The following is a 13371-nucleotide window of genomic DNA, read 5'->3' as shown; positions in this document are numbered from 1 at the left end:
TTTCCACTGACAAAAACATCACTTTAGCTGCAAAAAAGGCCGATCTCCTAGCAGGATTAGTGAGTGACCAGAAGTCCCCTTGGGCAGAGGCAGCCACACCCAAAGAGGGAGCTTCTCCCGTGGCATAACAAAAATATCTCCTCTGAGATAACTCTTGCTGGAGGAAAAGCAAAGCAGGCCTTCCCTTGCTCTCTCTTCATCAAAAGCCAATCATTTGCTTCTCTAAGAGCCCTCTTAGCAGATGTAGAAAGTACCATCCTTAAAAGAGGTGGGTGTATTTAAAAAAAAAAAAAAGATATGTCTGAAGGAGGTAATGGAGAAGCAACCTGTATGCTGTGGAAAGCAAGTCCTCTTCTGCTTCCTTTGGAGCTTCTTCCTCTGCTGAAGAAATGGGAGACAAAAGTATGTCTGAAGTCATGCAAGGTGAAGCAACTGAAGTTGCGCAAGGTGAAACGTCTGAAGTTGGGCGAGGTGCAGTCGTAGGTGTCTTCATAAAGTAAAAAATGCTGTACAACTTCTTAATCGGATCTAGGGATGGATCTACTGTCAATGACACAGACTGAGGGTGCTTATTTGCCGAAGTAGAAGGATCAAGTGCAACAGGTAAGTCAATAACCTTTGGTGGAGCGGGCACCAATGGGCGCTACAGGAAGCTCCTGAGACTAGTAATTAATGGGCGCTGCTGGGAGCTTCGAAGCAAGATGTGTTCAGGTGCCATTGGCCGCTCAACAAGAACTAAATGTCCAGGCATAACTAGGGGTACACTAAGTTTAACAAACACGGGAGCCAATGGGTGCTCAGAGGCAGATGTGCCAGACGTGCTAGGACTCTTACTTGTATCGAAAGCTCTCTTTGCTTCTTTGGAATCTACCCCCCCCTCTCCCCCACACACCCCCCCACCCCCCCACCCAAAAAAAAAAAAAAAAAAAAAAAAAAAAAAAAAAAAAAAAACTTTCAGGAGAATCCCAGAAAGTGCAAGAAGGTTGATCATGCGCCACAGAAATGCCATAGACTTTTTAGAAGTCACCTGAGGGGAAGCGGGTACTTCTGACGATGGTCTCTTCAGGGGCCTAGACTACTTCTGAAAGTGCCACTGGCACCAAATCTCCAGACTAGAAGCTTCAGAGCTTGATGGACAGCCAGCTTCTCCAATAACACTTCACTTGCACTATCAACACCTTGTTTACTCACCTTCTCCATTAGGGCTTTAAATGAAGAACCTAAATGAACCATATACTTTAAAATAATACTAAATCTATGGTTGAATTTCGACTCTGACTTTGACTCTAATTCGGCAATGGCATTGAGGGCTTCAACAAGGGAGCTAATTAGGTCAAAGTTGAGGTGTTAAGACTGGGGTAAGAATATGAGACATCACAGGTACAGAGACTTGTAGGTCAAAACTACTATCCTAACTAACATTCGAATTTTCATGTCTAAGATTAGTCTTTCTCTTCCTATTATCGTTTTCTAACTTATTTTAACAAGAAGACAGAATTTTCCATTGTTTAATATCCCAATCTGTACATTCCTCACATGATAACATTGAACAAATTTGACCCCTGCATAAAGTGCAAATTATGTGCAAGTCATACTTTAAGGATGTCAATCTCATACTACAGCCTTTACTGCAATAACAATTAACGACGACTAGCATCAGACATCGTCAATGTCGGAAAAAAATTCTTAATAAAAAGGCAGACAAAATTTCAGGAAAAATATTCTTCTGCATCTTCTCATCATCTTGCTATCTTAGATTCAGTACATCATACCAGTATACGCTTGGCAACGGGTGCCTTCCGATCTTCTCCCATCTTAAGTTTATTAATTGATGCAGGAGAAATTCCACTAGAGTTATATCGCCAGTCATCAATTATCAGGTATTGGTTTAGGGTTCAGAGAATCCCCAACTCTAAAGCCTTTGAAACAGCAAATAGAAACACTTTCAACAAATTTCATGAAAATCATCCAAGGTTTCCTAAGCCTTTTAGTTTTAGAGTAAAAAGGTCTTGGAAACAATGAGCATGTTAAGAAATCCTGTGTGTCCAGTTACTTTACCAACTACCCCAGCATGGAAATTACCTGTAATTAAATTTTGTAAATATTTTAAAGGTGTTAAAAGAGAGAAATCAGATGGAGGAATCAGAGCATTATTTTTAGAACATACTGCAGAGCACTCAGGCTCTACATTTGTTTTTACCGATGGCTCCAAAACTGATAATGGGGTCATATATGGAGTTTTTAGTGATGATTTTAGCCGCAGAGGAGCACTACCCATCATAGCATCGAACTTCACGGCAGAACTGTATGGAATTTTAACAGCATTGGAACAAATTGCAACCCTCAAGAATTCCAAAAGTGCATTACAGGCACTTGAAATTTTCAATACTGGCCATCCAATTACATTGAAAATCTCACAGTGGGTATTTCTACATCAGCATAGAGGGATTACTATATCTTTTTGCTGGGTCCCAGCGCACATAAATATATACGGAAATGAAAAAGCAGACCAACTAGCTAAATCAGCAGCAACAAATATGATACCAAGACCAACTGCTGTACCATATAGACTTTTTTCCTCATATATCAAAGTTCATTGCAAGATTATGGGAACAGCAATGGAACGAAGTAGGACCAAATAAAATGAGAGTTTGCCACACATACACACCCTTGGAAATATGAATCTATGCCTGGGAAATGAGAAGTAATGATATGCCGCCTCCGTATAGGACATACAAGATTGACTCATGGGTATCTCATGAGCGATGAATACCAACCTTACTGTGATGACAGCCTCGTCCCGATGACTATCAAGCATTTGCTAGTTGAATGTCCTAGTCATCGGGAACTGAGAGAGCAGCACTTTAAAGACAAAAGAAATAGAGATGGTAATTACAGTTTGGCAAAGATATTGGGGGAAGAAGCGCAGTATGATTGTGAGCGTGTTGTTGAGTTTTTAAAAGAAGTTGGAGTTCTAAACAAAATTTAGGTATCTTGCGTTTAAGTATGTGTGCAGTTTTTAGCTTTGGTTTTTTAGAATGTATGTATGGAAACGTGAGTAAATGTATTTATTGCCTGTTTGTGTTCTAGTATGAATGCCTCTGCCTCCGTGCATTTTTTTTTTATTTAATTTCAACTTAATGTTTGTTATAATGCATAACCTATTTGGTCCCTGTTCCTGGCCTTTGGCCTAGACCTTACATTTTATTTAATCCTTCGGGCCAGCTCTATGAGAGCTAAAAGTCAGCTCAGTGGCCTGGTTAAACTATTTTTATAATGATAATAATAATTCAACTTTTGTGCTGTTTAGTATTTATATAGCAGCTTTGCGCTAGCTGTAGCGCAATAGCTGATGTGGAATTTAAAGAATTTTTTATGATTGTGTGTGTATTTTCCCTAAATTGGATGCCCAAATGGATTCGTTCGGCGTCAACGATCTTGGTAGTCACGACGCCAGATAATTATTAATTATTCATTCATTCATTCAGGACAAACGTGAGGAAAAAAAAGTCTTTCAACAAAATTCAGAGTGAAAAGCTCTACCAACAATAACCTGTACTTCACCAATTAGCAAACAACAGGTAACCGCCAGGAATTTCAAACCATCACAGCTGCGGATCGACAAGCTCCGTTGTCAACAGGCAGAAACAAATTTTTAGGTCTTTGCCAAGTTGTTCCTCTTCCCCCAACAGTGGGTGGGGCTATTCCTAAAACAAAAATGAATCGCTACCATGGATTTCAAATTTTAGCTGCCATTGTTTGAGCTTACAGTCAACACCCCATATTCGCAGACTCCAGATTAGCGGACTCATGTATTCATGGAGTCCTCTATGGGCTTCATTCATGGGAAATTCGCCTATTCATATTATGTTCCTATAAGAAATATCTACAAACTACTGTATTTCCTTATCAATTTCATCATAAAATGCACTTTTTGTGATAAAACTATTAAAAGAACCAGGTATAAAAATTCTAGCGGGTTTTTCTTGTTATAACTAACAAAATAGGTGGTTTTAAGCATTTTATAGGAGTTCCAAGTATTCACGAGTTCTAGCTTTTCGCAGGAGGGTGTGGTACCCATCCCGTGAATACGGGGGACCACTGTATAGCTATTTAATTACTGGGTAAGTTGCATATACAAAACAGGATGTTCCAAAGCTATGTAGATAAATCTATTCTAAGTGTACTGTCTAATGCGGGGGGGGGGGGGGGGGGGGGGGGGTCCTTCTTCTCTTCTATCTCCAGGGGGGGGGATACTGAAAGCAAGAGGGGTATCTTGGAAGAGGGTGTAAAAAAAAAAAAAAAAAAAAAAAAAAAAAAAACACACAAAATGATAGGTTTATTTGTTCTATTAGTACTATGAATTTTACATGTAGTATGAAAATGAAATCTAATGACAGGGCAGTGAGAAACAATACTACATATACAAAAACTATAAAGTTCCATACATAGTCTAGATGATATAAAGATGAAAGGGAGTTGGAGATGGCTTGTGTATGTTCGTTGGACAACCCCTGGGAAAATGGTTCAGTTAACCCCTAATATTCACAGGGGATTTGTACCACAACCCATGCCCTCGTGAATAGCTAAAGTCTGCAAATAATTAAAATCCCTCTACAAATGCTTAGAACTGCGTATTTTGACAGTCCAAAAATAAAAATTCTAGAAATGCTTATATTAAAGTATAATATTTATTTTATCACAAAAAGTTAATTTTGTCAAGCAAAGTATGTATATGAAAATACAATACCAGAAATATATTAGTGAAGATTTACCATGAAAAACATCACGAATAGGTGAATTTTCTGCGAATAATGTATACAGGGGACCCCCTGTATTCGTGTTCGGATTCGCGGACTCACACACATTTGCAGATTTTTCTCGGGAACATTTCCCCGTATTATTCGTGGAAAACTCACCTATTCGGGGTATCTTACTATGAGAAATATCCACAAATTCCTGGTTTTTTTAACAATTTCATAAAATGCATTTTTGTGATAAAACGATTAAAAAACACAGGTTTATTAATTTTAAGTGGGTTTTTCTCGAGTTTTAACTAACAAAATGGGAGGTTTTAAGCATTTTTATAGGGGTTCCAACTATTCACGGGTTCTAACTATTCACAGGGGGTCTGGTACGCATCCCCCGCGAATACGGGGGGACCAATGTATATACATTCCACAGAGAAATCTGTGAATCAGTGAGTCTCCGAATCATGGGGTTGACTGTGTATGTTAGTGTCAGCCGAGCCCTTTGGGGATCCAGAAGGACTGGACAACCCAGACCTAGCAAGATGAGTACTATGAGAAGAGAGGCTGAATGGACATTCATGGAAGCCAAAGAACAGGAAAAACATGGTTGAATGAATTTCACGAAGGACATTTTGTGCTAAACAGTGTTGGGAGGTGTTGGAGGCATTGCAATTACATTGGTTGGAAAGAAATTTCTGTGAGCTTACGCTCTGCAGGTCAGAAATACAAATTGACGATGCTAGTTATGAAAAAGTTGGAAAACAGCTGACTATGAACACATACCCATACACACGTTTTGTATTACTTTTTCCTACATATTTTTTGAAATTTGAACAAACTTGCTCATTTTTCATTGCCCATATTTTGTTCTGTTGATTTTAAAAAATCTTCTTTATTTAAATCTAGCAAGGAGTTTATGGTCTCTTTCTCTGGACTTTTGTTTCCAATAAATGACATGCAGGAGAAAATGGAAGATTAATAGACAGTCCACGATGGCAGAAAGGCAAAATAAAATACTCTGAACATCTGGATTCTCCAATCTTACATACTCTCATAATAAGATTTTGTACACCAAGCCTTTTACACTATGATACATGGAAATGTTTCCCACTGGCTGCAACAACTGAACTCATTTATGACTCTTACCATGCAGTTTTAACTTGGGGAACAACATGCCTCCAATATTAAAATCTGAACTAGTAATACAAAATGATATTGTTATAATACAATAAAGTTTCATACATACTTACCTGGCAGATATATACATAGCTAAGACTCCGTCGTCCCCGACAGAAATTCAAATTTCGCGCCACTCGCTACCGGTAGGTCAGGTGATCTACCTGCCTGCCCTGGGCGGCAGGACTAGGAACCATCCCCGTTTTCTATAATATTTTCTCTCTTCCACCTGTCTCCTGCGGGGAGGCTGGGTGGGCCATTAATCGTATATATCTGCCAGGTAAGTATGTATGAAACTTTATTGTATTATAACAATATCATTTTCATACAATGAACTTACCTGTCAGATATATACATAGCTGATTGGCACCCTTTGGTGGAGGGTCAGAGACAGCTAATATGGAATAGACAGGTAAACAACATATGTTGTAGGTATAAAAGAAAAACCTTGGTTCCTACCTGATAGGTGGTAGACTTCGTGGCTGTAGCCCGGTAGTCTGCATCACCTCAAGACTTTAGCGAGATATTAGATCTATGGCTAGAGTTCGTTGTGGGTCTGTCGATGGGTAATAAGAACCAGCTTACTCGGCAGAGCCTAAAAGGACTTTGTCAATGGGTACTGGACCACTTCTATGACAACACACCTTGTGAAGGAGCATAACCAATCCCGACCACCTGATCCTAACCACCATGTTAGTATATAGAATTGCTCTGAGTTATCCCCGAACTCATAACAAACAACCCATAACTCGAAACGAAAAACTCATTTATACAAAAATTCTCAAAAAAATTTTTTTTAAATACTCCCCTAAAAGATATCACAAGAGTTCCTTACTGAACAACAGTGACTGTCCGCCAGTGCAGCACTAAGCCCTCTTTGTCAGCAGGAATCTAGAACATATCTAGTAGAAGGTATGTGCAAATTCAAGGATTGGTGTTTGCTCCCATACCCAGTATTGTATCCGCCGATACAAATGGTCCCAGAGAAAAAAATTTCTCGTAGGTCACGCGAACGTCTTTAAGATAGTGAGATGGCAAAAAACTGAATTGCAACCTACCAATATGTCGTCGTCAATGATTTTCTTAATGACATATTCTTCTGAAAAGAGAGAGACGTCGCCACTGCTCTAACTTCATGGGCTTTACTCTTCAAAATTAAAAAAGCGGAAAAGAGTCGTCCGGACAGAACTTGTGAGCATCTGTAATGACGCTCCTAATGAGAAAGCTAATGCGTTCTTAGACATGATTCTTGTGGGGTCCTTAATCGAACACCAAAGACTTTGTCTAGAGCCTCCCATTTGCTTCTTTCTTTGTAAGAAGAACTTCAAGGCTCTTACCGGGCAAAGAGACCTCTCTGTTTCTCTCCCTACTAGACTCGATAAGCCTTTGATCTCGAATCTCTTGGGCCAGGGATTCGATGGATTTCATTCTTCGCTAGAAAAAGAGTTCTAAACGAGCAAAAGGCCGAGTCTTTGTTAAAGCCGACTTCATCTTCTAGGGCATGAAGTTCGCCAACTCTTTTTTTGGCTGTCGCCAAAGAAAGGAGAAACAAGCATTTTCTTGTTATATCCCTGAACGACGCTACGTGGGGAGGCTCAAATCTGTCCGACGAAAGGAACTTGAGAACTACGTCCAGGTTCCAGCTGGGTGGAGTTAGTTCCTTCGATTTGTAGTTTCAAACGATCTAATCAAGTCGTGCAGATCTTTATTGTCAGCAATGTCTAGGCCTCTGTTTCTAATACTGCCGACAGCATGCTCCTGTATCCTTTGATTGTCGATACAGACAAATGAGAGACCTCTCTCAAGAACAACAGGAAATCGGCGATTTCGGTTATAGAGGTACTGGAGGAGGACAACTTCTTAGACTTGCACCACCTTCTGAATACCTCCCACTTCGACTGATAGACTCGTCTAGTGGAAGCTCTGCGGGCTCTAGCGATAGCGCTTGAAGCTTCGCGAGAAAACCCCCTCGCTCTGACAAGTCTTTCGATAGTCGAAAGGCAGTCAGAGCGAGAGCGGGGAGGTTTTGATGAAACCTCTCGAAGTGTGGCTGTCTGAGAAGATCCATCCTTTTTGGAAGGGATCTTGGGAAGTCTACTGTCCACTCCAGCAACCTCTGCAAACCAATCTTGTGCTGGCCAAAACGGGGCTATCAGGGTCATCCTTGTCCCGTTGGACGCTACGAACTTTCTCAAACACTTGTCCCAGGATTTTGAAAGGGGGGAAAGCGTACACGTCCACATGAGACCAGTCCAGCAGGAAGGCGTCGACCACGAGAGCTCTTGGGTCTTCCACCATGAACAAAGACTTCCAGCCTTTTGGAAAGAATGTGCGAACAGATCTACGTGAGGAGTGCCCCAAAGATCCCAAAGACTCTGACACACCTCTGAATGAAGAGTCATTCTGTGTGAAGGACCTGGCTTCTCCTGCTCAGTCTGTCCGCCCTGATGTTTCTCGTCCCCTGAACAAATTTCTTGTTAGGAGGGCGATGTTTCTTTGTGAGGCCCAAATTAGCAGATCTCTTGCTATCTCGTAAAGCGACACAAGAGTGTGTTCCTCCCTGCTTCCGAATGTAGGACAGGGCTGTAGTGTTGTCCACATTCACTTGGACCACACTATTCGTCACAAAGGGTTCGAAGAACTTTAGCGCTAAGTGAACTGCTAGAAGTTCTTTGCAATTTATGTGCCAGGACACCTGTGCTGTCTTCCAGGTGCCTGACACTTCTCTCGGTCCTAGTGTTGCTCCCCAACCCTTCTCCGATGCGTCGGAATACAACACTCGGTTTGGGTTCGGAACTTCCAGAGAAATTCCCTTGTTCTCTTTTAGAGGGGACAACCACCATTGCAGGTGTGGTTCATTTCCCTTGGAAGGAGAAAACTGTAGGAGAGAAGTCCGTCTTCCAGTTCCACGATCTCTTTAGGAAAAACTGAAGAGGGCGAAGATTTGTAGTCTTCCTAGAGGAAAGAACTGTTCGAGCGAGGAAAGGGTGCCTAGTAGGCTTAACCATTCCCTCGCCGAAGTTCGTTCTTTCCCTAAGAAGAAGAGAGACTTTTTTCCAAGCTCCACGATTCTCTTTGCGAAGGAAATACTCGAAAACCCCGAGAATCCATCTGAATCCCCAGATAGACCAAGTTCTGTCTGGGAATCAGCTGTGACTTCTCGAGGTTCACGAGTAGTCCCAACGCCTTTATCAGGTCTAGGGTCAAAGAAAGGTCCTCCAAACACTGTCTCTCTGTTCTGGCCCTGATGAGCCAATCGTCCAAATATAGAGAGATGTTGACGCCTTTGAGGTGAAGAAACCTCGCCACATTCTTCATCAGGCTTGTGAAGACCTGAGGCGCTGTGGATAGGCCGAAACATAATCCCTGAACTGAAAGATCCTTCCCCCCGTCATGAAACGGAGGTACTTCTTCGACGAAGGGTGAATCGGGGCGGGACATGAAAATAGGCGTCCTGGAGATCCAGCGACACCATCCAATCTCCTTGACGTAAAGCCGCAAGGACTGAGGCCGAAGTCTCCATAGAGAACTTCTCCTTTCGAACGAACTTGTTCAGAGCGCTGACATCTAGAAACTGGTCTCCAGCCCCCCCCCCCGAGGCTTTCGCAACCAGGAAAAAGCCGATTGTAAAACCCCGGAGAGTTTTGCTCTAGAACCAGTTCTATAGCTCTTTTTGTCCCACATTTGATTCACCATCAGACAAAGAGTATCCCTCAGTACAGGGTCCCTGTATCTGGCTGACAGTTCCCGCGGAATGGTCGTTAGTGGAGGACTGTCTTGGAAGGGGATAAGATATCCCTTCCTTATTATGGACATGGAAGAGGCGTCTGAGTTTATGAGTGACCATGGCGTCTTGCAAATTCGAGAAGCCTGGCCCCCACTGGTGTTTGGAGGCTGTCTGTCTCACTTCCCTTTCTTTAAAGGGACGGGAAGGAGCCTTACCTCTCCTCTCAAGACCTCTTCTCTTAGAGGTAGCTCTGGAGAGAGGCCCTCCTCGAAAGGGCTGAACCGTAGAAGTCGGTCCTTTCTTGTCAACAGAAACAAAGAGGTCTCTTCTTCCTTGCAGTTTGCAGGAGAAGATCCTGAGTCGCCTTCTCAGTCAGTGATCGAGAAATGTCCTTCACTAACTGAGAAGGAAACAGGAAGTCAGACATGGGAGCGAAAAACCAGGGCTGCTCTCTGTGAGGGAGAAACCGCCTTGGTTAGGAATGAACTAAAAATACTCCTCTTCTTAAGGAGTACTGCTCCGAAAAGAGAGGAGATTTCTACCCGATCCGTCTTGTACCGCCTTGTCAATACAAGCAAGAATACTGAGAATGACTTCTGGGTCAAGACCATCCGAGTCAAATGATCTTTCTTAGACATCACCCCAAGGGACCAGTCTAGGAAATTAAACACTTCCAAAATATGGAAGAGTCCCTTGAGGAGATGATCCGTCTCCGAAATCGCCCAAGACACGCGAGCTCCATTCAAAGCGTGTCTCCTTGACGAGTCAACCAAGGTTGAGAAGTCTGCTTCGGCTGCCGCTGGGAGAGAAAGGCCCATGTTCTCCCCAGTTCGGTACCAGAAACCTCTCTTGCCAGAAAGTATGGCTGGAGGTATCAGAAGAAGTAGTTCTGCCCAGATCCTTCTTAGACAACATTCCATTTTGTCTAAGACTGAAGCGCTCTCTTCATAGAGATCTAGGTCTCATCTTCAGACCGACGAAGACTTAGGCACAATCGCACTCGAAAACAGTGATCGAGGCGAAGGAGGAGCGGCAGGAGTTAAAGAATCTCCGTATTCTCGTAAAAGAAGGTCAGTCAGAACTTTATAGTTCGAGACTCCTTCTCTACCGTCTCCCTCTTCTTCCGAATCTCCTTCTACACCTTGTGGAGAATCGGCCTGAAAAACGAGAGGATCTTCATCCCGTTCTCTCTCTACTGGTGACAAACCCTCCCTACTAGGAGAGGGGGCTCATAGAGTGAACCGACTCTCTCTCACGTCTAAAAGAAAGTCTCGCGTCTGCTTGACTTCTCGCGCCTGAAAGCTCCTCGAGTTTGGCTGGCGCCTCGCGCTTGGCTGGCGCTTCACGCTTGGCTGGAGCGTGTAGCTTGGCTGGCATCTCGCGCCTGGCTGACGTCTCGCGCTTGTCTGGCGCCTCACGCAACTCCTCGCGCCTGGCTGGTGCCTCGCTCCTGGCTGGCGCCTCGCGCCTGGCTGAATCTTCGCGCTTGGCTGGCGCCTCGCGCTTGGCTGAATCCTCACGCCTAACTGGCGCCTCGCGCCTGGTTGGTGCCTCAGGCCTGAGCGTATCCTGATCTCGAGCAACTCGCTCGTAAAGATCCTGACGTTTGTACGCCTCTTCTTGCCTGGAAGACGTCCTATGTCTGGCGGACGCTTCACGTCTGGCTGGAGAAAGAAGACGAGACTTCTTAATAGGAAGTCTAGCGTCCTTCTTGCGAGGGGGATGCCTTGAAAGAACTCCCACCAAAGAGGCAATCTGCTCTTGAACTGCCAGCAAAATCCTCTTGGAAGCCACCCCAGCGTCCTCTTCAATAGAAGAAGCAGGAGAACTCGAAGGAGTGCGATCATCAAATACATCTCTAGGAGGCGTCGAAACCAGCTTAGCCTTCTTGATAGAAGAAGGAGCTTCCTCCGAGAAGCGCTCCGGGCTCGAGTCGAACGCGCGCTCTTTCCAATGCCTTTTCAGTGGCCTAGAAAGATCCGAGTCCTTCACCCTCGTTTAGGTGAAGGAGAACCGGACGACGAGAAACAATCTCGTAGGACGCTTCTATTGAGCGGTCCTGAGCAGACTGTAACGAAACAGAACCTGCTGAAGGACGCCTGACCGTTGGGGAATCCCCACCACCTTCGTACCGATTTTCGACTTTCCTACTCCTCTGGGTATGTGAGTTTGGAAGAGGTCTAGGCTGGGAGCATCGCAGGGACGGTCAGACGCCCCCTCCACAACACTGGGAACACTCACTTCACTTAGTAATTCACAATCACTAGCCTTACCTTGCATGGCCGCCATCTTTGTCTTCATTTACGAAGAGTAGCCTTCAGATTGGCGATTTCAGAAGCCGAATCCGAATGCAAAGCCTGTGAGGATTCAGATACATAGGGAGAATCATATTCATTAATAAAAGGAGAGTTAGACTCAGAAAAAGGCTCAATAGGCCTTGTACTCACACTCTTTTGTGCAGCTCGTCTAATCCTATCCCTCTCTAACTTCTTCAAGTAAGAAGTTAGAGTCTTCCATTCATTAGCATCCAACTTTTCACACTCAATACAGGTGTTTAGCCAAAGAACAGTCAAACCCCCTACATTTACGACATACAGTGTGAGGATCAACCGAAGCCTTCGGTATCCTCACCTTGCAGCCTACATTCACACACACTCTCACACTAACACTTGAATCAGACATTCTAATAGAAAAATCAAAAGCAAGTCCAAATCCAGTCCACAGTAGCGAATGCCAAAACAACGATCCAGTGCGTCACCAAGAAATCCAATAAAGATGATCAATAAAGTCTTGAAAAGCGAATTCCAGTCAGGAGGTAGTAACAACAATGTTGATACCACCGGCGACAGAGAAAATATGATAGAAAACGGGGATGGTTCCTAGTCCTGCCGCCCAGGGCAGGCAGGTAGATCACCTGACCTACCGGTAGCGAGTGGCGCGAAATTTGAATTTCTGTCGGGGACGACGGAGTCTTAGCTATGTATATATCTGACAGGTAAGTTCATTGTATGAAATTAGTACTTATGAACACTAAAATCTCCTTTCTTACCTTTTGGTATGACTCCAGGGTCCATAAAAGTTGCTAAAGAAAAATTGAGCACCACAAATAGCGTGACAACGCCTTGGTATACTGGAACATAAATGCCCCATTTGTTGTATAATGCTATACATCTGAAATACAAAGATTATTACAATACAAAAACTCCTTGACATGATACAAACATATCAATATCAAAATGTTTCCTAAAATGGCATGCACTGGTCATTACTGTCAGCACTGAGAAATTACTTCACCTATATACCTTTTATAAACCCTTTTCTTTCTTTTCAGCATGCTCCACTTTAAGACAGAAATGGCACAGTTAAAAATAACATTTTTATAATAAAATTAGTTTTATATATAATTACCAAATAATTGCATTGCTAAAACTTTCTACTGTACGCAGCAGCTCAAAATTCAAAAATCATGGTAGTGCTCTTTTGTTTTGGGTGTAGAAGGCAGTTTGCTCCACCCACTACCTGAGATGAATAGGTACAACACAGTTAGAGCCTACAATTTGTTTATGCTTTATGTGCATGTGTGGGGAGGAGGGAAGCTTTGATCATGTAAATATTTGCAACATACGCTTTTGTAAGGATTTCAAAGTTTTTATATTCAATATTGCTCTTGCATTTCTTTGTGTGGTCACGGATGCTGGAAAATTCTGATTATAATTT

The 13371-nt window shown here is 43.1% G+C and overlaps 1 protein-coding gene across 4 annotated transcripts in view; it reads right to left on the bottom strand.

Moving 5' to 3' along the window:
• LOC135196221 (palmitoyltransferase ZDHHC8-like) overlaps positions 1-13371 on the bottom strand; it is a 282811-nt gene that overhangs the window by 173734 nt on the left and 95706 nt on the right. For 3 of the 4 annotated variants that reach the window (XM_064222861.1, XM_064222862.1, XM_064222864.1), the window contains exon 2: positions 12704-12825. The exons of the other annotated variant lie outside the window; for it this stretch is intronic. In XM_064222861.1, coding sequence (XP_064078931.1) covers positions 12704-12825 — 122 coding nt within the window. The remainder of the gene's footprint in view (positions 1-12703; positions 12826-13371) is intronic. 4 annotated transcript variants of the gene reach the window in all.

The sequence above is a fragment of the Macrobrachium nipponense genome, chromosome 17 (assembly GCF_015104395.2).
Source record: "Macrobrachium nipponense isolate FS-2020 chromosome 17, ASM1510439v2, whole genome shotgun sequence".
In the NCBI taxonomy this organism is placed as follows: Eukaryota; Metazoa; Arthropoda; class Malacostraca; order Decapoda; family Palaemonidae; genus Macrobrachium; species Macrobrachium nipponense.
Note: the sequence above shows the minus strand (reverse complement) of the source record. Positions and strands in the feature narration are given on the sequence as shown.